We start from the raw sequence: 24,008 nt of genomic DNA, 5'->3' as shown, positions 1-24,008 counted from the left end.
TGTGAACTGTGTTTTTTATTTATACATTTTTATGGGTTACATTGTGCTGTTTCAATACATGCATTTTTTGTATAATGATGCAATCAGAATAGTTAGCATATCTGTCACCTAAACATTTATCATTTCTTTGTGGTTGTAACATTCAAGGTCTTCTTTTCTAGCTCTCTAGAAATTTACAATGTAATACTATTAGCTAGTCACCTTAGAGCACCAGAACTTATTCTTCCTGTCTAACTGTAACTTTGTAACTTTGTACAGGTCTACTAACCTTTCCCCATCTCTCTTTTCCCTTCCCAGCTTCTGGTAACCACTATTTTACTCTGTATTTCTTTTGTTTTTCTCCTTTTAAATTTATTTTCTTAATTGACCCACAATAATTGTATATATTTATGAAATAGCTTGGATTATGGAGTACATGGATGCATTTATTTAGTGTGCAATGATATTAAGGTATTTAGCACATCCATCACCTCAAACAATTGTCACTTATGTGTGTTGGGAACACTCAAAATCCTCTCAATTAGCTACTTGAAATTATACAGTAATTTGTGGTTGACTGTAGTCCCCATCTATAGCTATAAAACACTAGACATTATTTTTCCACTTTGTCTACAATTTGTATCCATTGACCATTTTCTCTCCATCCCTCATCACTTATGCCCTTACCAGTCTCTAGTAAACACTATTGTACTCCCTACTTCTGTGAGACCAACTTTTTCAGCTTCCAAATATGAGTGAGAACATGCGTTGTTTCTCCACACTCATGTATGTTGTTGTGAACGGCAGAATTTCATTCTTTTGTATGGCTGAGCAATATTTCATTATTCACTGATGGACATTTAGATTGGTTCCAAACCTTGGCTATTATGTCAGTATGTTTTCTGTTGCTTATAACAGAATATCTGAAACTGGGTAACTTTTTTTTAAAAAAAAAAAAGAAAAGAAATTTATGTCTTACAGTTTGGAGGCTGGGAAGTTCAATGTCCAGGGAACTCATCTGGTAAGAGCCTTTTTCTTAGTGGTGACTCTACAGCAACTCAGAGTGTCACATAGTGAGAATAGCCTGAGCAAGAGAGCCAACCTTCTCACTCTCTTCTTATAAAGCCATAAGAGCCATGCCCATGATACCTTGCTACTTCATAAATGGATCAATCCATTCTTGAGGGCATAGTCCTCACAATCCAATCACCTCTCAAAGGCCCCACCTTTGAAATACCATAATTGGATTTCTCATTTTCTTAACACTGTTACAATGGAGATGAAGTTTCCAGTACATGGACTATGGGGGGACACATTTGACCCATAGCAGCTACTGTGAATAGAGCTCATTTATATTTCCACCAACAATGTATAATAGTTCCCCTTTCTCTGCATCCTTGCCAGCATTTGTTGTTTTTTGTCTCTTTTATAATAGCCAATCTAACTGGAGTAAGATGGTAACTCATTGTGGTTTTGATTTGTATTTCTCTGATGGTTAATGATGTTGACCATGTTTTTATATATCTGTTGGCCATTTTTATGTTTTCTTTTGAGAAAGGTCAATTCAGCTCTTTTGCCCATGTCTTAATCAGATTGTTTTTTGCTATTGACTTGAGTTCTTTGTATTTTCTGGAGTTAATCCCTTGTCAAATGCATAGTATGTAAATAATTCCTCCCATTCTGCAGGTTGTCTCTTCACTCTGTTTATTTCCTTTGCTGTGCAGAAGCTTTTTAGTTTGATATAATCCCATTTGTTTATTTTTGCTTTTATTGCCTTGCTTTTGAGGACTTTTCATAAAATTGTTGCCCAGTCCTATGTCCTGAAGGCTTTCCTCTATGTTTTCTTTTATAAATTTTATATTTAAAGTCTTACATTTAATTCTTTAATCAATTGCGAGTTGATTTTTGTATATAGTGAGAGATAGACAGTCTCATTCTTCTGAATACAGTTCTCCAGTTTTCTACCACCACTTATTGAAGAGACTGCCCTTTCCCCAGTGTTTGTTCTTGACTTCTTTGTTGAAAGTCAATTGGGTATAGGAATTATTTTTGGAATCTCTATTCTGCTTCATTGGTCCATATGTCTGTTTTTGTTCTAGCATCATGCTGTTTTGATTACTATAGCTTTGTAGTATAATTTGAAGTCAAGTAGTGTGATGCTTCCAGTTTTGTTCTTTTTGCTCAGGGGTGCTTTGACTACTGTCTTTTGTTGTTCCATATGAATTTTTGGATTGCTTTTTCTATTTCTGTGAAGTATGTCATTAATAGTTTGATGGGAATTAAATTGAATCAGTAGATCTCTTTGGGTAGTATGTTCATTTTGACAATATTGATTCTTTAATCCATGAACATGAGGTTTATTTCCATGTGTCATCATTAATTTCTTTAATCAGCATTTTATAGTTTCTCTTGAAGAGATCTTTCACCTCCTTGGTTAAATTTGTTTGTAGGTATATTTTTTGTTGTTCTTGTTGCTATTGTAAATGGGTTTGCTTTCTTGACTTCTTGGTCACCTACTTCATTGTTGGTGTATGAAAAGGCTACTGAATTTTTGTATGTTGATTTTTTATTCTACCACTTCACTTAATTTTTCAGTCTAAGAGATTTTTGGTAGAGTCTTTGGGTTTCTCTATAAATAAAATCATGTCATCTGTAAACAGGGACAATTTGACTTCTTCCTGTCCAATTTGGATTCCCTTTATTTCTTTCTCTTGCCTAATTGCTCTGGCTAAGATTTCCAGTACTATGTTGAATAAAAGTGGTAAGAAAGGTCGCCTTTGTCTTGTTCCAGTTCTTAGGGGGAAAGCTTTCAGCTTTTCCCTATTCCAAATGTTACTCTTGGTTTGTCATATATAGCCTGTATTGTACTAGGATATTTTCCTTCTATGCCTAATTTGCTGAGAGTCTTTATCAATGAAGAGATTTTGAATTTTATAAAATGCTTTTCCTGACTCTATCAAGTTGATCATATGGATTTTTTCTTTCATTCTATTGATGTGATGCATCATACTTATTGATTTGCAGATGCTGAATTATCTTTCCATCCCTGGGATAAATCCCACTTGGTCATAGTGTATAAACATTTTGATGTGTTGTTGGCTTCGGTTTACTAGTATTTTATTGAGGATTTTTGCATCTGTGTTCGTTAGGGATATCGGCCTATAGCTTTCTTTTTGTGTGTGTCCTTGCCTGGTTTTGATATCAGGGTAATGCTGGCCTCTTAGTATGGGTTTGGAAGAATTCCATCCACTGAAATTTTTTGAAATAGTTTAAGAAGTATTGGTATTAGTTCTTCTTAAGGTGTTTGGTGGAATTCAGCAGTAAAGCCATCTGATCCTGGGTTTCTCATTGCTTGTTATTTTTCTCTTCAGGTTTTCTCTTTCTTGGGTCAGTCTTGGCAGGACATACATGCCCAGGAATTTATCTGTTTCCTTTAAATTTTCAAATTTACTGGCATATAGTTGTTTATAATAGTCTCTAATGATCCTTTTTATTTTGGTGGCATCAATTATAATGTATCCTTTTGCATTTCTGATCTTATTTATTTGGGTCTTTTCTCTCTTTTTCTTGGTTAGTCTAGCTAATGGTTTGTTGATTTTATTTATCTTTTTGACTGATCTTTTGTATTGTGCTTTTAGTCTCAATTTCATTATTTCTATTCTGATTTTTAAATTTTTATTATTTATTTTGTTCTACTTATTTTGGGTTTGGTTCATTCTTGGTTCGTTGAGATGCATTGTTAGCTTGTTTATTTGAAATATTTCAATTTTTTTGATGTATATATTTATTGTTATAAACTTTCCTCTTAATAGTGCCTTGGCTATTGTGTTGTATATATTTTGATGTATATATTTATTGTTATAAACTTTCCTCTTAATAGTGCCATTGGTTGTGGTATGTTGTGTTTCTGCCTTCATTTTTTTCAAGAAATGTTTTGATTTCCTTCTTAGTCTCTTATTTGACCCATTAATCATTCATGAGCATTTTGTTTAATTTCCATATATTTGTTTAGTTTCAGAAGTTCATCTTGTTATTAATTTCTAGTTTTATTCTATTATGGTGAGAAAAAAATACTCAATATGATTTCAGTTTTTTGGAACTTGTTGAGAATAGTTTTGTAGCCCAGCATATGGGCAGTTTTCCATGTGGTCAAACAAAGACTGTGTATTCTGCAGCTGTTGAATGAAATGTTCTGTAAATGTTTTTGCTAGATCCATCGGGTCTATGGTGTTGCATGCATATATTTATAATTGCTATATCCTCTTGATATATTGATTCCTTTATCACTGTATAGTGCCCTTCCTAATCTCTTAGTACAAATTTGACTTAAAGTCTTTTTTATCTGACATAAGTATAGCTACTCCTTCTCACTTTTGTTTACCATTTGTATCTAATATCTTTTTGTATCCCTTTACTTTTAGTCTATGTGTGTCTTGTGTTTCTTGTAGGAAGCATACAGATGGGTCATTTTTTTTATCCATTCAGCCAGCCTATGTATTTTAATTGGGGCATTTAATCCATTTATTATTCTTATTTATTATTTATATGTGAGGTTTTACTTATGTCTTTTTTTTGGTTGTTTTTGATTGTTTTGTATATCCTTCGTTCCTTTCTTCCTCTCATTGTTCATCCTTGTGGTTTGGTGGTTTTCTGTATTGACAAGGTTTGATTTCTCTCTCTTTGTTATTTGTGTATCTACTCTACCAGTAATTTGTATATTTTCAGGTGTTTTTATGATGGTTGATATCATTCTTTCTCTTCTAGATGTAGGAATCCCCTAAAAATGTACTGTAATGCTGGTTTGGTGGTGGTGAATGCTCTTAATTTTTGCTTGTCTGACAAAGACTTTATTTCTCCTTTATTTCTGAAGGATAGCTTTGCTGGGCATAATATTCTTGGATGTCAGTTTTTTTCTTTGATTACTTTTATATATCATCCCATTCTTTCCTGGGTGCAGGGTTTCTGTTGAGAAGTCTTCTATTAGTCTAATGAGGATCCCCTTATAAGTGACTTAGAACTTTTCTCTTGCTGTTTTTAGAATTCTCTCTTTTTCTATAACTTTGTACACTTTGCCTACAGTGTCTTAAAGAGGACCTTTTTGGGTTGAATCTATTTGTGGACCTTTGAGCTTCTTGGATTTGAATGTTGTATCTTTCCAAAGACTAAGGAAGTTTTCAGCTATTATTTCATTAAATAGGTTTTCAATATTTTTGTTTTCTTCTCCTTCTGGAATGCCCCTAATTGAAATATTTGTTCACGTAATAACTTACCAAAGATCTTGTAGACTTTGTTAATTCTTTATTATTATTTTTCTTTTGTTTGGTTTTCCTGTGTTATTTCATAAATGCTGCCTTCTAGATCAGAAATTCTTTCTTTTACCTGATGTACTCTGTTATTGAGATTCTCGCATGTATTTTTTATTTCATTCAACTAATTCTTCAATTCCAAGATTTCTGTTTGACTTTTTAAATGATATGTATTTCTTGGATGAATTTCTCATTCAGATCATGAATTGTTTTTCTGATTTATTGAGTTGTTTTCTGTATTGTCTTGTATCTCAGTGAGTTTCCTTAAGATCATTAATTTGAATTATTTTTCTGGCAAATCAGCAATTTTTGATTCTTTGAAATCAGGTACTGGAGTATTCTTGTGTTTCTTTTTTGGTATCGTGTTCCCTTATTTTTTAGGTTTTATGTTTTTCTGTGTTGATATCTGTGTATCTGGTGGAATCATCACCTCTTTGAGTTTGGCAGAGTGACTTGCATGGGAAAAGACTTTCACCTACAAATGTGTACTAGGGTGTCAGGTGAGTAAAGTACAATGGATTTGTTTTGAATGGGTACAGTAGTGCAGACTCTGTGTGGTTCCTACACCTGTAATCCAACATTGCTATGTATGCAAGTGATTCGGCAACCTATGCTTGGGAGGTTTGTGGCATTGGTGGCAGAGCTTTGCCAGGGGAGGGTTCACTGGGTTGTTTCATAGGTCAGGGATGTGCATGTGTACTGGGTCAGTCATCTCAGGTGCTGGCTCACTGGGGATGGAATTGCTAGATTATCAGGCTGAGGATGTGGGTGAGTGGTATTTCAGGTTCTCCAGGACTGGTTCACCAGTGGCAGTGTCACTATGCTGCTTCTTTTACCTTGGGTGGGACCACTAGTGGTATGTCAACCAAGCTGTTTCTCACTTGAATTCATGTCCATTCAATGGCTTAAAGACTCAGGGGCAGGTCTTTCAGGGGTGTGATAGCTGTGCTGTTTCTCTGAGCCAAGGATGTATTAGTCCATTTCTGTTACTTATAGCAAAATACTTGGAACTGGATAATTTCTAAGAAAATTAAATTTATAGCTAATAGTTTTGAAGGCTTGGAAGTCCACAGTCCAGGGAACACCTCTGGTGAGGTGACCCTACAGCAATGCAGTGTGTCACATGGTGAGAATGACAGAGCAAAGAGAGACTTTCACATGATCTCCTTTTAAAACCCTCAGAACCACACCCATGTCCACCATTATTAATCCATTCATTAGGGAGTGGTCCTCAGAATCTAATCACACCTTCAAGGCCCCACCTTTCAATTACCATGATCAGATTTCCCACCCTCTTAACAGTCACAGTGGGGATCAAGCTTCTAATACTTAAAACTTGGAGATCATAATTCAGTCCATGTCATGGGGCATGAGTGCACTTTGGCAGAGCTAGCTGGGTGTGGGTTTGCCAGTGGCTAGTCCACTGTGCCAGGGGCCAGGTGCAAGGTCATGCTACCCTGTATGGTTTGGGAGTGGGTCTGTCAAGGGCAGGACTGTTGAGCCTCCTCTTCGGCAGTGGGTGAGGCCACTAGGTGGGGCTGCAGAGATGGGGCCTGGCCAACTATTTCTCTGGTGGTAGGTGAGGTCTGACAAGAGGGGGCCTATCCAGACGCCTCTAGGATGGTGGGAAAGGTCTCAAGACAAGGCTGCAGAGAGTAGGCCCAGCCAGCAACTTCTCAAGTAGTGGGCAAGCTTGAGAAGAGAGCCCGATGAAAGGAAGGCACGTCAGTCACTTCTTGGGCAGTAGGCGAGGCTGCTAAGCAGGCCTGCAGGGAGGGGCTTGGCCAGCCACTTGTTGGAGTGGTGAGTGAGGCTGCTGTGCAGGATTGTTGAGCTAGAAACTACCTGGTCACTTCTCAAGGAGGGCGCAGATGCACTTTATTTCCAACCACCTGAGTGCATGTGAGTTAGGGAAGAAACCAGTTAGCTGTTTTTCTCAATTTAGTTTTCAGAGACACAGAACTCAGCCAGCTGGTGGGGCAGGGAAGAGGAGAAAGGGGGTCAGTCTGCCAGAGGTGGGACTACCTGTCTGCTCTCTATCCAGGGATGTGGGTGTGCGTCAGGTCAACAGAACTGGGGTTGGCTTCCCAAACTACTGGCCTAGAGTCACAACCACTGTGGGCCCAGGCTTCAAGCTGCTGTGATCAGGGCATTGTAACCTTTCCTGTGAGTGCCTGCTGGGGAAGCACTGTGGCTCCTGGCTGCAAGACAGGGTATGGTCTCGCAGTGGCTCTGGTTTTGAGATGGGGTAGTACTGCATCAGCTTAGGTCACGAGGTGGGGTGTGGGGAGCGCACTGTAGGTGCTCCTGTTCTGCAGCAGTGCGGTATATTCTAGGAAGTTTCCCACACTTGGCTCTGGGCTATGAAGTCTATCAAATCCTTCTGCAAAAGGATCTTCAGGCCTCTGTGCTGATGATGGATGTTGGTGTGTGCCATTGCCTACCTTTTTCCAGCAGGGGAATGTCCCGTCTGCACCAGTCCTGGTGGTGGAGACGTGGCAGCTGAGGCCCTGTGCCTCTCTCTCCTGTCTGTGCTGTCATCCTGGCCTTTCAGGCTCCACAGGGATCTTGCCGGTCTCCTGTTGTACTCCTGTGCTCTCCCACAGATGCTTCTGTCAATATTTAGCTGTCAGTTGTTCTGGTCCCTTTCTGTGGAAGAAATGAGGCCCAGGCACCTCTAGTTCTCTGTCTTGCCCCACCTCCCCCTATTTTCTGTAGTAAGTTAGCTGCTGCATGTTACTTTCCGTCTTGTACAGTTTGTGAGCTCCTGATGGGCAAGGACTGAGGTTCATTAATTTTGTATCTTCAGCATTTGGGAAAATATCTGTAGTAGAGTAGGAATTTCATAAGTACGTGTTGACTAAGTGGTTTAATTAATGAATTGTGGTAGGTCAGAGGGTAAGATACTGCAGACATATGTTCTGAACTAGAGAACTAGAGAGATTCACTTTTTTTCCCTTTCTCTTTCTTTTTAAAATTTTATTTTAATACCAATTAATATATTGGGCCCCCCAAATTAAAACGTTATATGAAGAAACTATACTCTCAGATACATTCAATAAATAAAAATGAAAAATTACTAGTCTAAGCTACTGTATATAATTTACTAAGTATATCATAAGGCAGAACTCATAATTAAAAATACACTTTAGGAGAATAATATTAAAAGTTCACATTTCTAGTCACAGAAGCAGCTTTTCATGTCAATATTTTAATTTAAAATTAAAATGTGTAAATTATGTGTAAAAGGGTACTTCAAAAATTTCATGAAAAAATAGAATTGAAAGGTAATAAGAATCTTTCCATGAACTTTTTGAAGTGCCCTCATACGATGTGAACACATTGGGTGGTCATGCAGACAACACTAATATTAACCAGAAAACTGTAGGCTGATTCTACATGGTAGGAGGAGCCATGCTTATAAAACTTCACAGAAGCTCCTATTTAAAACAAAACAAAACAAAACAAAAGGTATTCTGTGCTTCCTCTCACCATTATCTCCAATATACGAAGAAATAAGTCCAACAAAACACATATATAATTGGGGAAAAATAGAAAAGCTAGCAAAAAATGGAGACCAAGAATAGCAGAGAAAACAGTATGCCTTTGTTTTGATTGTCAATGTTGATTCATAATATACATATTTCCATTGCTTGGGTAGTTATTCTAATCTATTGCTGTTTGTAATTATGTCTGATTTCATTATTAGACTCCATTAGGACCGAGATTGTCTTGTTCTGTGCCCTCAGAAATGTTCAAAGTGTGTTTATTTCTAATTATGTCATAGAAAAAGTTATCAATGAAAGACTTTATTGCTTTGCTGGATTAGAACAGAAGATTTGTGATGTGATGACACTAACATTAAAGGACCAACAGCGCTGATGTGTCTCCTCTCTCCACCACACCTCTCACACAAACTGGGTTCTTGCCCTTGTCTCCTCCCATCACCCCAGACCATCTCTCCTCTTCCCAGTCTTCTGCCTCCTATCTCTCAAGCTCCATTTGATAGTATGATTGTATGCTTCATGCATGCACGTAATCTCACCCCATCGGCTTAACACAAAGCTTCACCAGATGCAATTGCTACTGCAAACTGTTCTTCCAAACTCCCATGCATTCTTGAAGACTGTTCTATCCGGAGTGTTCTCCCACTGGTTTGATGACTTCCAGAAGGCCCATTCATCCTTCTTGACCAGCTCAAATTTGATCTCTTTACAAAGCTTTACTAACCCCTCAGCTCTTAGTAACTTCCTCTTGTGTCTCTCTCAACCTTCACACAAACCTTTGCTACAGCATTTATAGTAATGTTTTACAAACATTTATTCTATCTGTGTAATTAATTAGACAGCGCAGGTAGGAACCCTGTTTTATTCAACTCTTCTCACAGTATCCGACAAAGTTCCTGGCTCATGATTGATAATAAATTTGTTTTAAAAACTGAGTCAGTGCCTGATAATAAGTTCTTACCACTTTCTATAAGTTAGAATAACATTCCCTAGTTGGATGCATTTAAAGAGTAATTTAGAAAGAACTTGTGTCTGTCTACTTCTGTGCCCTCCATGTGGGTACCTGAATTTCATAAGTGAACCACAAAATAAGTTTAAGAAATGACCCCCTCTTAAGCTTTTTCTTTCCAGATGACTGCAGATAAAGAGAGTTAATAAAAAAGAATAAGTTTTCAATGTAGTTCTCCCTTTTACTGAATGTAAGTGGAAAGACACTGTTCATTTTTTTGCACATGACAACCTTTCTTAAATTATTAAAAGATTTTTACCCTAAAAGTATATTATCCAAATTGAAATGTCTTAGGTAAAGTTATGATATAGTAGGTTTCTGTAAATGTCTGAATTCTTGTCAGTAGCTCACAAGAGAAGATATCAGAGATTCATAAATGACAAGTATTCTTCCTCAGTTATATTTTCAAAGCTTGCCTAAGTGTGAAAGTGCTTTCTCAAGAGTTTCTTAGGTAGAAGCCGAAGAAGTTCATGTCACTGTGGGCCTCATTGTTCAGCCTGGATATATAAAACAGCTTTAGTCTGGAGCGGGTTCTCTTTATACACAGTGCTTTATGTGAAAGAAAAGAACTAGTGCAAATACTTGAAAGTTTAAAGGAAGTTTTCTGAAACTCTAATATTTTGTTAGACTTAAAAGAGACAGAGGATTTAATTCTTAAAAATATTAAGACTGGTTAATTACAGCAACAGTATGGAGTAGTGATTTTCATCAGCCTGATGTTTGGAGCCTGTTTTGATTAGAACATTTTTGTTCATAGCATCTTTTCTATCCATAGAACGTTAGAAGAAGTCACTAGAAAACAGAAAGAAATAGAATTAGCCAATATATTCAAGCTTCAATTGTAATACCTAATAATGTTTTGACACAAATAACTTGATTTAATCTTTTTTAAAGCTCCTACAGTATAAAGAAAATACAGAACCAGTATTAGTAGACTGAGTTCTTGCAGGCTAGTAGCTTCAAGATAGAGAGGAGTACTTTCTCTGTTTTTTTAATGTTATTACTCTTCAGCAGTCTTAAAAGTCTTCCATCCACATTAAAATGGAACAATCTCTTCTTTGGAGAGATACCTTTGTAGATTTAAATAAAATATCTTTAAGGAACTGGAGGGTTTGTTTGTTTGTTTCTTTCTTTTAATAAAACATGGAAATATCCTCTTCTAAAACAGTACAAAATCAACATCACAGAATTTTATATTGTCATTTCGGAATTCTGCTACTTTACATTAATTAAACTTATTTTATTAATATTTAAAAGCAGTGTTGAAATTTTTAGGAGGTGCTGGTTATGTATTACTCTTTAATCACATAGCAAGCGAAGCTCAATTGAAATGAATCTCATGCAATTTGTGGAGAGAAAAGCAGGAGACAGGGCTGCATTCCCGATGAACGTGGACAGAGTAGGGGTTCAGGAGTCAAATCCTCTGATGTAGCACAGCAGACTCCCGCTGGCTCTGAGCTTGGGAGATGTGTAAACTCCATGGTGCTAAAGTGCCCGGTGTGAAGTGTGGAGGCCTGTTCCCCAGTGGGCCACTAAGCTGGTTTGTGGCTCAAGCAACACGAAGTAGAAGCTTTGGGTTCCCAGGGATCTTTTTCTACTCCTTTGAAGACATTGATTCATGTAACTTCTTATGCTACTTCTAGCTATAAATGTCTGTGATTCCGCCTGTAACTATGCATGAATTATTAAATCATGTGAGAAGCTTTGAGAGAACACAGCTGTCTTCAGTCAATTGAAAATTGGAAAACTGAATTCTGTAGTGACCAAATACTGTTCAGCTCTCTGACAGGGAAGAGGAATGTATTTTATACAGAGACATTTGTTAGGCCCAGAGGCTTCGGGCTTTTAAGAATCAAATGTAGGACATTTTACAAAATAATAAATTTTATGATGCCATTGAGTACTAAGTGATCTTTTGAAAAAACAATAAAAGGCATCAGAAGAAAAAAAGAGACAGCTGGTAGCGTAAAGAGTAACTATCCTATCATAAATAACTTGGCTTAACTTGTGTGCACAAGAAGATATGGTTTTAAAAAACAACTTTTAAAGTTGAGTGATAGAAAATGCAATAAAACAGATATTTCTCTAGAAAAATTCAACACACATATAGTTTGGTAGACATTTTTACTGATATATCTTTATTTGTTTGCTTGTTTGTTTTTTAATATTTCTTCCTGCCTTGCTCCAAAAAAGGCTTTGATGCAAGTTTTGGGGCAGAAAAAAATGTTTCTGCAAGCTAATTTTAAAATAACTATGGTTTTGGATTTTAGAACTTTTGTAACTTAAAGGCCATGCTTTCTGAACATAGAGGGACATTCTAAATAACGTTTTAAGAATTAATAGCCATAAACTACCTGTGAAGCTTATGGATGCACATTGCTGAGACAGCTCATACTTCTCACAGTAAAATCAATGTCATTACTTTATCAACATAAGAGTACTTCTCCAGCGAAGAAAACCTGGTGTGAAAAACTCTTTTGTAAAAACCAAGAAATAATTTATTGTCAAAGTGAATAGTTATCTTGACTGTTTCTTTGTCCAGGCTTTCACCATCCCCTGCAGGTGTGTGTGTGTTTCAAAGCTTGCTTTAAAAGCATTTGATGAACTATATCTACTTTTCCCCACTTTGAGTCTGATGAAAGCCTTTACCACTAGAGAGGAAGTCTAAATGATGCCAGGCATGTGTGCAATCTAAAAATTGTGATCAGTCATCTAGATTGTATAATGTTATTTGCCTTCAGCTTTAACAATCTCCACTTTTAGAATATGTGTTTATTCAACAAGCATTTTTAAAAACTTTTAAAAATTCAAATTTCTGGTGCCTCTTGAAAAATGAGATACTCAAGGCCCAGCAGGTGTGAATTTCAGCACATCACCAGGTCGTGGCTGCCTCAGCAGTGCTGTGTGCGTGAGTCAGAGCTGCACAGTTCCCTGGGCCACTGTCAAGCACAGCCTTGGTCGTCATTGCAGGCCCTGATGGCCCATTAGCATGTGAGGCCAAAACCCCTCAAACATTTTTAAATTTACCCAGAATTCTGTTACAGTGGTACTGATAATAGGAATAGATGTTAGACTCTTTGGATTTATATTTCTTATAGTTGTATTTTATTCATCTAATGGATATTTCCCATTTTATGTTCCATCGGACTTTGAGACAGCATACCTAATCTAAATTCAAGACAATGAAACATTCTTTCTGAAACACTGTTACTAGTGGTGTAGCCCTACTCCAAGTGTAGCCTGTGAAAACTGCCTCCTCCTAAGTAGTCCTTTTGCCTCTAGTTTGGTGATTGTTATCCCCATTCCTGGGCAGGATTACTTTCAAAAACACCGTTCAGCAAATGCTGGCAAAGATGTGGAGGAAGGTAAAAATCAAGTAACTCAGTTAAAAAGGGGGCAAAGGAACAGAACAGACATTTCTCAAATGAAGGCATACAAATGTCCAGCAGGTCTATGAAAAATGCTCAACATCACTCAGCATCAGGGAGATGCAAATCAAGACCATACTGAGATACCATCTCACTCCGGTTAGACTGGCTATTATCAAAAAGACAGAGAATGTCAAATGCCAGCAAGGATGTGGGGAAAGGGGAACTCTCCTACACTGTTGGTGGGACTGTGAATTAGTGCAGCCATCATGGAAAACAGTATGGAGGTTCTTCAAATGACTATGGATGGAACTGCCATATGACCCAGCAATCCCACTGCTGAGTGTAGACACAAAGGAATGGAAATCATCATGTGGAAGGGATACCTGCACTCCTATGTTCATTGCAGCTCTATATACAATAGCCAAGACATGGAACCAACCTAAATGCCCATCATTGGAAGACTGGATAAGGAAACTGTGGTATGTATACACAATGGAATGCTACTCAGCCATAAAAAAGAATGAAATCCTGACATTTGCAGCAACACGGATGAACTTAGAGAAAACAATGTTAAGTAAATAAGCCAGGCACAGATAGAGAAATACTTGTTCTCACTTATAAATGGGAACTAAAAAAACAAAAACAAAAAATAATAACAAAAAACAAAAGAAGCCTAAAACCATCACAATATGTTGAACTTTCCAAAGGAGAAAACAGAACTGAGGTTACGAGAGGTGGGAAAGCAGGGGGAGGGAGGGAGTCAGGGAGGAATTGGTAAAGGGCCACAAAAAACGACTACATTATATAATGTTGAATATACTAATTATCCTGATTTGACCATCACATTGCACACACATAATGAGATTCAACTCTATACCCCACAGATATGTACAATCAACTATGTTACAAAAAGAAAGACAGACAGAAAGAAAGAAAGAAAGAAAGAAAGAAAGAAAGAAAGAAAGAAAGAAAGAAAGAAAGAAAGAAAGAAAGAAAGAAAGAAAGAAAGAAAAACACTGTTCAGACCCTGTGAGTTCCAAATCCCAACACCCAGAAAAAGAAGAAAAAGAGCAACAAAGACTTTGTTTTTTTTTTCCTTTTGTAAAAGAAGCAAGGGCTAATCTGTAAGGCCTTTTCCAACACTGATATTCAGTGGATTTTTCATACATAATATAAGAGTTTGATGTTTTAGTTTCTTCCCAGTCATCTTGGCATTATGCAGACAGACCAGATTTAATATTTACATTATTCCTGAAACCATGTGTGTTTGGGACCCTTTCTTTTAATTCTTGCCTCCCCTTAGTGGCAATTTAAAATATCCCTTTGGTTATGCACCAAAACTGGTATACTCTTCTGTTTTTGCATTCTGGACATCTTGAATTAAAATTGTTTATATTTCTTGAATAGGTCAGAGTTATTTTAAAGACAATAACTTTGTACTTGGTAAAGTATGACACTTTATAAAAGGAAACTTTACTTAGCAACTGAGTGTACATTATCAAACATGAGCTCTTTTCTCGTTTTTGTACAAAGTTGCAAAACTCAATCTTGATTATTTAGAGATGGAGGAAAAATTATATTGTGAATTCAAGGCTATATTTTCCTCAATGGAAGCCATCTCAAAATGTGAGTTTGACCGGCAGACTTGGCAAAAATTGTGCATTCATTTTAAAACAATTTAATTTAACCTTTTTGAGAAAAGAAAATTCCAAGTCAAATGGAAATAGTGATAAACAGGTCATGTGGCCTCTCAAGGATCCAGCTCTGTTTTTAAAATTGACAAAATTTGCAGTGGGATGTGAAGAGAAATATGTCACTGTAAGACTGTCTTCACAGATGGCCTTAAAATATTGCCTCACATAAAAGCAATATCAACACTCGGTGCTATAGAAGCTGAATCTTCTCTTCCCTCACCCGTTTATTTGTATTGAAGCACTTAATCTGCTGACGTCGTTGTGATGATCCATTTCTGGGATTCCTGTTGTGTACGGAGTTGCTCAAGGGCCTATAACTGTGCCACGAGCAGTGGCCCTCATTGCTTTGGGGGCAGGGACAACTTTTTACTTTCCCATGAAGCTTGAGATCATGGAGTTTGGGGGAAGATGTCACAAGGGGGGTAGTCCTTGCTGACGGGCTGGAGTGAACACTGCTGTAAAGACCCTGCACAGGACCTGGCGGCACTGATGGCTGGCCCCTCCTTCTTGGGGTCAGGCTGTGACAGAGATGAGATGTGAAGACAGCACAGCTCACAGTTCAGAGGAGACTTTGAGGCTTGCTGGAGAATCCAGGGTGTTGACTGGAGGTGTGGATTTGGAAAAAAAAATGTATAGAAATAGGGACGGACAAAGAAGGTGATCAATCCTCGCAAAATAACAAATGGTTAACCACAAACCCAATAAAGACACATATTTCTTTTTCTCTTTGTAAATTCACAATCTTCTTTTTCCTCCTACACTTCAAGGAACATTTGGCAACCTAGTTTGGTTCTAGTCATTCTTTCCCTTTCTCTCTTGTAGGTTTTGATCTAGTAAAATGTGAGGATCCAGGCATCCCTAACTATGGCTATAGGATCCGCGATGAAGGCCACTTTACTGATACCATCGTTCTGTACAGTTGTAACCCAGGGTACGCCATGCACGGCAGCAACACTCTGACCTGTCTGAGCGGAGACCGGAGAGTGTGGGACAAACCATTGCCTTCTTGCATAGGTGAGTTTTTAAGCTAGTGCAGATTGCTCTAAAAAGTGGGGACTAAGATCACTCACTCCATGTTGCTTTGACTTTATTTTTGGAAAAAAGGAGGAATTTTACTCCTCTTTTCAGTGTGGGTTTTGATGTATTCCTAAGGGATGTGTGTGTGTGTGTGTGTGTGTGTGTGCGCGCGCACATGTGTGTGTTTTCAAGTATGAAGGACAGATTTCCTAGTGCTATTTTATAAAGTCTATATGCACCGAATTACTATTAGAACGACCACATGAGCATTTCATTGTTTTATACTCTCAACTTTAATTACATGAGGGTAAAGTATTTCCATCAAGATAATGGTTGGGAAGAAGTAAAGAGAAATGATGATAGTGATTTTTTTCGTCTATGTTTATAATGCAGACTTGATGGCTTTGTTTTTTTAAAGTAGTTAAATAGAAATTCATGAGACCTGGAGCAGAATTCCCTATCCCTCTGTATCTTTTGCAGCGGAATGTGGAGGTCGGATTCACGCTGCCACGTCAGGACGAATATTGTCCCCTGGCTACCCAGCACCTTATGACAACAACCTCCATTGCACTTGGATAATAGAGGCAGACCCAGGAAAGACCATCAGGTACTCGGTTTATTTTGGTTTCAGTAACTGAAGATTAGTTATGTCTTCTGTTTTTGTAGTGGAGAAAGTAGTACATCAGTTTTCCATGATTAAAGTTTCTGAGCTAAAGAAGAAAAGGTAAAGCTATGGCTTACTTTTTTGGTGGCTCACTTGCTTGCTGTGGTATTCCTTCAGAATTTTACGTTAGCCATGTATAGTAAAGATGAACAGAAAGTGAGTGTATCAGTTAGCTTTTGCTGCATAACAAACTATCCCAATAAGTTTATAAACAAAAATTGTTTATCTTCTCATGACCTTGTGGATTGTGTGGGCAATTCTTCTGATCTGGGTGAGGTTGGCTGTGGCTGGGCTGTCCAGAATGGCCTTCCTTGGGTGGGTGAGCCTCAGCTGGGATAGGTGGGAAGGCTGGAGCCCTTCACAGCAGGTTTCTCCTCCTGCAGTATGCTAGTCATGGTGGAAGGTTCCTAGCAGCAAAGATGACAAACTTCAAATTTCCACTGGCATTACATTTGCTGATGTGCCATTTGCCAAAGCAAGTCTCGTGCACCAGACAAAACTCAAGGAATGAAAAAGTCAGCTCCAATCTTTATTGGGAAGAGAAGACATATAGAAAAGGTGCTTGCATACAGGCATGGGAGGAATGTGTGGTTACTTTGCAATACACCAAAGTAACTGAGGTAATACCAAGAAATTGCTCTGATCCAAAGTTACACCTGTAAAAGGAAATCATTAGAAGTTGCAGAAAATGGTGCAAACATTTAAACAGAACAATTGAGAGCTCTAAGTTATTATGGTGAGTTTTTTAAACCAACAAAATAGTATTTTTAAAGTAAATTCTTTATGTTCTCATCAGAAGACTGTGTCCAAAACCACAGTGCATAAGGAAAAAGGTAATGTTAAAATAAGTTCTTTAATTATGGTTCTTGATGAACAGGACGATGACATACAGTCCTCAGCACTACTTTTTAAAATCCCTTTCCTCCTTCGATTAACTTTCCTCTTTCATTGTAGTTGTTTTTAAATTTCTCTACAAAATTTATTTCTACAAAACTCTGAGAGTCCAGGGTTTGATCCCTGTACTAGTCACCCAACCCTACACCCCCCAAAAAACCACACAAAAACCCTCTGTTTCCCAACAGCCTTAATCCACCACATGTTTCAGATGTCTGTATTCCTTCATCATGCTTTTGTGTCCACTCAGCTCCTCCTTAAAATATGTGAAGCTGAATGACAAAAGCAGGTCAAAGCCAGAACTTCTTGTTAAAGGAATAGAAAGGATGGGAAAGTTCATAAACCAGTGATGTTTGTCCTTATTCTCAAAAGGCATCCTAACAAGCATAGTCATGTATATTCAATAGCTTTCATAGACTCAAAGTACTGCAACTTTTAATGAAAATAAATGGGATGGAGTGGAGTTAGGGGGATTCATATGTCCTTCCACTATGCTCTGTTTCTCTTTTTCTGACATTTATGTCCTCTGAAATTCACGTGTCTTACTTTAATTTAATGACATTGACATTTTGGGAGGGAGTTGAACTACCATGACACAAACTATTACCACTTACAAACACTATGTAAGAAAGATTCTCACTATGTAAGAGGAGCAAGAAAAAGAGCTTAAAGCATGTGTAAAAAGCAAACATTTTTCATGATAACTAATTTAAAATGAATGTGTGTCCTTAATCAACGTAAATGATTAATTATTTCTTTCTGTCTACTACATTTAGGATTGGATTGTTGTTGTTTTTCAAGTTCTTTGAGGTGTAGTGTTAGGTTCTTTATTTGAAGTCTTTCTGTTCTTTTAATGTAAGCATTTATTGCAATAAATTTGCCTCTTAGTACTGTTTTTGCAGTATCTCATGGGTTTTTGTATGATATATCTTTATTTTCATGAGTTTCAAGAAATTTCTTCTTGGACCCATAGGTAATTCAGGAACCTATTGTTTAGTTTCTATGTATTTATATATTTTTCAGGGTTTTGCTTGTTATTAATTTCCAGTTTTGGTCCATTGTGGTCTGAAAAGATACTTGGAATGATTTCAATATTTAAAAATTTGCTGAGACTAGATTTGTTACCTAATATGTGGTCTATCCTGGAGAATGTTCCATGTGCTGATGAGAAAAAAAGTATATTCTTTAGTTGTTGAGTGCAATGTTGTATAGATATCTGCCAGGTCCAGATGGTCTAGGGTATAGTTTAAATCCTGTGTCTCTTTGTTGATTTGTTGCCTGGAAGATCTGCCCATACTGAGAGGGGGTGTTCAGGTCACCCACTATTAACATATTAGGGCCTATTTCTTTCTTTATGTCTAAGAGTGTTTGCTTTATATATCTGCATGCTCCAGTATTGGGTGCATACATATTTATGATTGTTATGTCTACTAGCTGGATAGATCTTTTTATCATTTATATAGTGGCCTTCTTTGTCGTTTTTTATGTTTTTTGGTTTGAAGTCTATTTTATCCAATATAAGAATAGCTACTCCTGCTTGCTTTTTGTTTTCATTTGCATGGTATATCTTTTCCCATCCCTTTACTTTTAGTCTTTGTGTGTCTCTATAGGTGAGATAGGTATTTTGAAGACAGCATGTACTTGGGTCTAGCTTTTGAATGGGGAATTTAATCCGTTCAACATTTAGGGTAGTTATTGACAGGTATTGTTTAATTCCTATCATTTAATTGCTTTTTGTTTAGATGATTTGAATATCTTTTGATCATTACTTCCCCTTTTATTTCTCTTTTTCAATGCTAGTTGGAAATTTGAGGTGGCATGATTTAGCTTCTTTCTGTTTCTCACTGGCATTTTTGTTTTAATGGTGGGTTTTGCTCTTTCTTGTGTATATGCAACAGTGATCCTCATTTTTCAGATTACAGATGAAGGACTCCCTTCAGAATTTCTTACAGTGCTGGTCATGTGGTGGTGAACTCCCACAATTTTTGTTTGTCTGAGAAATGCACTATTTCTCCCTCATTTCTGAAGGAGAGCCTTGAAAGAAATAATTAAGATCAGAGCAGAGCTAAATGAAATAGAGACCCAAAAATGATAGAAAAGAAAAACAAAACACAAAGTTGGTTTTTCAAGAAGAGAAGTAAAATAGACATTAAGAGAGAGACATTACAACCAATACCACAGAAATACAAAGAATCATTACATATTTATATAAACAACTGTATGACAACAAATATGAAAACCTGGAAGATATGGATAAGTTTCTGGACATATACAAACTACTCAGACTGAACCAAGAAGAGATAGAAAACCTGAACAGACCTATAACAAGCAATGAGTTTGAAGCAGCAATCAGCAATCTTCCAACAAAGAAAAGCCCAGGTCCAGATGGCTTTATAGGTGAATTGTACTGAACCTTTAAAGAGGAATTAATACCAATTCTCCTCAAACTATTCCAAAAGATTAAAACAGATGCCATTCTCCCAAACTCATTCTATGAGGCCAACATAACTCTGATACCAAAACCAGATAATGACACAACATAAAAAGAAAATTACAGGCCAATATCCTTGATGAACATAGATGCAAAAATCCTCAGCAAAATATTAGCAATCAGAATACAGCAACACATCAAAAAAATTATACACCATGATCAAGTGGGATTCATTCCAGGATGCAAGGATGGTTCAACATATGAAAGTCAGTAAATGTGATACATCACATCAATAAAATCAAGGAAAAAAATATATGATTATCTCAATAGATGCTGAGAAAGCATTTGACAAAATTCACCATGCCTTCATGATAAAGACTCTCAACAAATTAGGTACAGAAGGAAAGTATCTCAACATAGTAAAAACCATGTATGACAAGCCCACTGCCAGTATCATTCTGAATGGCAAAAAACTGAAGGCTTTTCCCTTAAGAACAGGAACAAGGAAAGGGTTCCCACTCTCACCACTTCTAGTTAACATACTACTGGAAGTACTAGTCAGAGCAATCAGGCAAGAGAAAGAAATAAAGGGAATCCAGATTGGAAAAGATGAAGTCAAAGTGTCCCTAGTTGCAGATGACATGATGCTATATATAGAAAAACCTAAAGATTCTATCAAAAAAACTCTTGGAGCTGGTTAATAATTTCAGTAACATTGTGGGATACAAAATAAATCCCCTCAAATTAGTTTCAATTATATTCTCCAATAATGAGTAACAGAAAGAGAAATCAAGAAAGTAAGCCCATTTACAACACTCACAAACAAGAAAATACCTAGGAATCAATGTAAATAAGGAGGTGAAAGATCTTACAGTGGGAACTACAAACTACTATTGAAAGAAATTAAAGAAGACACAACAAGACAGAAAGACATTCCATGCTCTTTGATTGGAAGAATTAACATTGTGAAAATGTCTATACTACCCAAAGCGATCTACAGATTCAGTACAATCCCCATCAAAATACCTATGACATTCTTCACAGAAATGGAAAAAACAATCCCAATATTCATATGGAACAACAAAAGACCCTGAATAGCCAAAGCAATCCTGAACAAAAAAAATAAAGCCAGAGGCATAACACTACCTGGCTTCAAATTATACTACAAAGCTATAGTTACCCATACAGCATGGTACTGGCATAAAAATAGACACCTGGACCAGTGGAGCAGAATAGAGAACCCAGAAATCACCACTTAGGCTTACAGCCATCTGATATTTGACAAAGGCAACAGAAAAATACATTGGGGAAAAGACTGGTTCTTCAATAAGTGGTGCTGGGAAAATTGGATATCCATATGCAGAACAATGAAACTAGACATGCACCTCTCACCATATGCTAAAATCAACTCAAAATGGATTAAAGACTTAAATATAAGGCCTGAAACATTAACATTACTAAGGGAAAATATAGATGAAACACTTCAGGGACTAAGTCTGGGCACAGACTTTATGAACATGAGCCCGAAAGCACAAGCAGCAAAAGAAAAAAATAAACAAATGGGACTATATCAAACTAAAAAGCTTCCGCATAGCAAAAGAAACAATCAATAGAGTGAAATGACAAACTACAGAGTGGGAGAAACATTTTGCTAACTGTGCATCTGACAAGGGATTAATATTCATAATATACAAGGAACTCAAGCAATTATACATTAAAAAAAACAAATAACCCAATTAAAAAATGGGTAATGGAACTAAATGGACATTTTTCGAAGGAAGACATACAAATGGCCAACAGACACATTAAAAAATGCTCAACATCACTAGCCGTCAGGGAAATGCAAATTAAAACCACATTGAGATATCATCTCACTCCAGTTAGACTGGCTATAATCAAAAAGACGGTGAATAACAAATGCTGGCAAGGGTGTGGAGAGAAGGGAACACTCCTACACTGTTGGTGGGACTGTAAATTACTACAACCACTATGGAAAACAGTATGGTGGTTTCTGAAACAACTACAGACAGATCTTCCATGCAATCCAGCAATCCCACTTCTGTGTATGTACTCAAAGGAATGGAAATCATCATGTCAAAGTGCTACCTGCACTCCCATGTTCATTGCAGTTTTGTTCACAATAGCCAAGATTTGGAACCAACCTAAATGTCCATTGGTGGATGATTGGATAAGGAAATTGTGGTATATATACACCATGGACTACTACTCTGACATAAAAAAGAATGAAATTCTTCCATTTGCAACAACATGGATGAGCTTGGATAAACTTATGTTGAGTGAAATAAGCACAGAGGGATAAATACCACATGTACTCACTCATAAGTGGGATCTAAGAGAGAAAGAAAGAAGGAAAGAAAGACCACATGGTGCGTTGGACTTGCAGAGGGAGAGAACATACCTAGGGATACAAAGTGGAGTGGGGAAAGTGAGATGGGGATGGAGGTTGAGGATAATTGGGTGGAGGACATGGGGTACAGTCACAATTTGTGGTAATGGGCATGCTGCCAGTATGGATCTGGCTGTCACATCTTGGGCATGAGGGGTGACAATCAGCTTTGTACCCCATGAATATTCATAACCAATAAAAAATGATTAATTAGATATATACTGATGTATTGGTAAAACACTATTGTATATTTGAGTAAAAGAATTAAGACCACATTCTTCATGAAAATCAATGAAGTCACTTTTCCATTGAAAGAAATAAAATTAAATATCAGTTAACTTTGAATTCCTGAATACTTGATATGAGTACTGTAAAATCCATTCCACTTATTTTGCTTTTAAAAAATTGCAGAAATCATCTACAATTAATTGCATGACTTTACATAAAGTGAATCTGTTTACATAAATCTTTACATAAAGGGAAGATTTCAAACTTGCTTTTCTTACAATTCCCCTTGCGATTCTTTTCCTTGAATAAGAATGAGCACAGTCTTCCTCTAACTGCAAACCAAGTGATAAATTCACTCTTTGCAGGTGAATCTAACACTTTATTAACAATTTAATAAGAAAAGAGAAAATAAATCAATAAATATGATTCAAAGTAATAAAAAATATGCAGCTATTTTAATATGAGCTGACTTTGATATTTAACAATTAGCATCCTAGAATAAAAATACATTGCAAACACCAATGTGTTGTTTGGGAAGCGTTTTCTTCTCATACATATCTTTTCAATATGAAGTATACAATGTCAAATTTATAAACACACTAATTTAATTTAGCATATGAACTCCTTCCCAATAAGAAAGTTAAGAGGAAACATCAGTATTTATAATTATTTTACTCAACTGATATTTAACTTAATCCCAAAATGTTTCCAGTGATTGAATCTCTCTTCATCAAGAAAATATATACAATTTTTAGTACGGTTTGGAAAACAGGACAATTAAAAGTACAAAATATACAATTTTAGGCTTAAAATTGCACTAATACTCAGACAAAAAAAAATAGGATCTGGTCTTAGCCTTGATATTTGCTGATGAGTTTACTAAGTCTTAGTTATTTCATTGGTCACATGGCCAATACTACCTTTAATGTTTACTTGAAAATGAGGAATACACATCAGTCATATAAACATGAGTCCAGGGATTAATTTAAGTATTTAATATTTTAAATGTAAATAAAATGTATTACTTTGCATTCATACTGTGATTTTTTCACGTAAATGTTTTTTCAAATTCAGTGAATGAAGAAACAGCAGGATCTCAGAAGATGTTAAAGGGCTGGTTTCAGTGCTTCAGGCCAGGTGTTACTGGGCTGCTTTGATTTCACTGAGGCCCAGAGCAATTTCTGATTGTACATTGCTATGACTTTTTGCTTAAAATAATTGAAGGCCCCAAATAGTTATTATTATGGGGCTGTTGTGTCTGGAAGAGGTTTGTAATTTTAACATACATGCTATAAAACAGTTACAGGAGCTGAATTTAATTAAAAGTCTAATCACAAGACATTGTGTTTAATTTAGCCCCATTAGGGGTCAACATTTCTTTAAGAGACTCATTGTATTTCATTGCTGAACACAGCTGTGATTTATATAATAAAAGTTACAGCCTTATAAACATATTTATCAAGCAGCAGAAAATGGTATGTTTTATATAATGATATATGTAC

At 36.6% G+C, this 24,008-nt stretch overlaps 1 protein-coding gene across 1 annotated transcript in view; it reads left to right on the top strand.

Moving 5' to 3' along the window:
• Positions 1-24,008, top strand: part of CSMD1 (CUB and Sushi multiple domains 1) — a 1,614,989-nt gene that overhangs the window by 1,267,032 nt on the left and 323,949 nt on the right. The window contains exons 24-25 of the mRNA XM_063099815.1: positions 15,688-15,879; positions 16,363-16,489. Coding sequence (XP_062955885.1) covers positions 15,688-15,879; positions 16,363-16,489 — 319 coding nt within the window. The remainder of the gene's footprint in view (positions 1-15,687; positions 15,880-16,362; positions 16,490-24,008) is intronic.

The sequence above is a fragment of the Cynocephalus volans genome, chromosome 1 (genome assembly GCF_027409185.1).
Source record: "Cynocephalus volans isolate mCynVol1 chromosome 1, mCynVol1.pri, whole genome shotgun sequence".
Taxonomy (NCBI): domain Eukaryota; kingdom Metazoa; phylum Chordata; class Mammalia; order Dermoptera; family Cynocephalidae; genus Cynocephalus; species Cynocephalus volans.
This window is presented reverse-complemented; position numbering and strand designations above follow the sequence as displayed.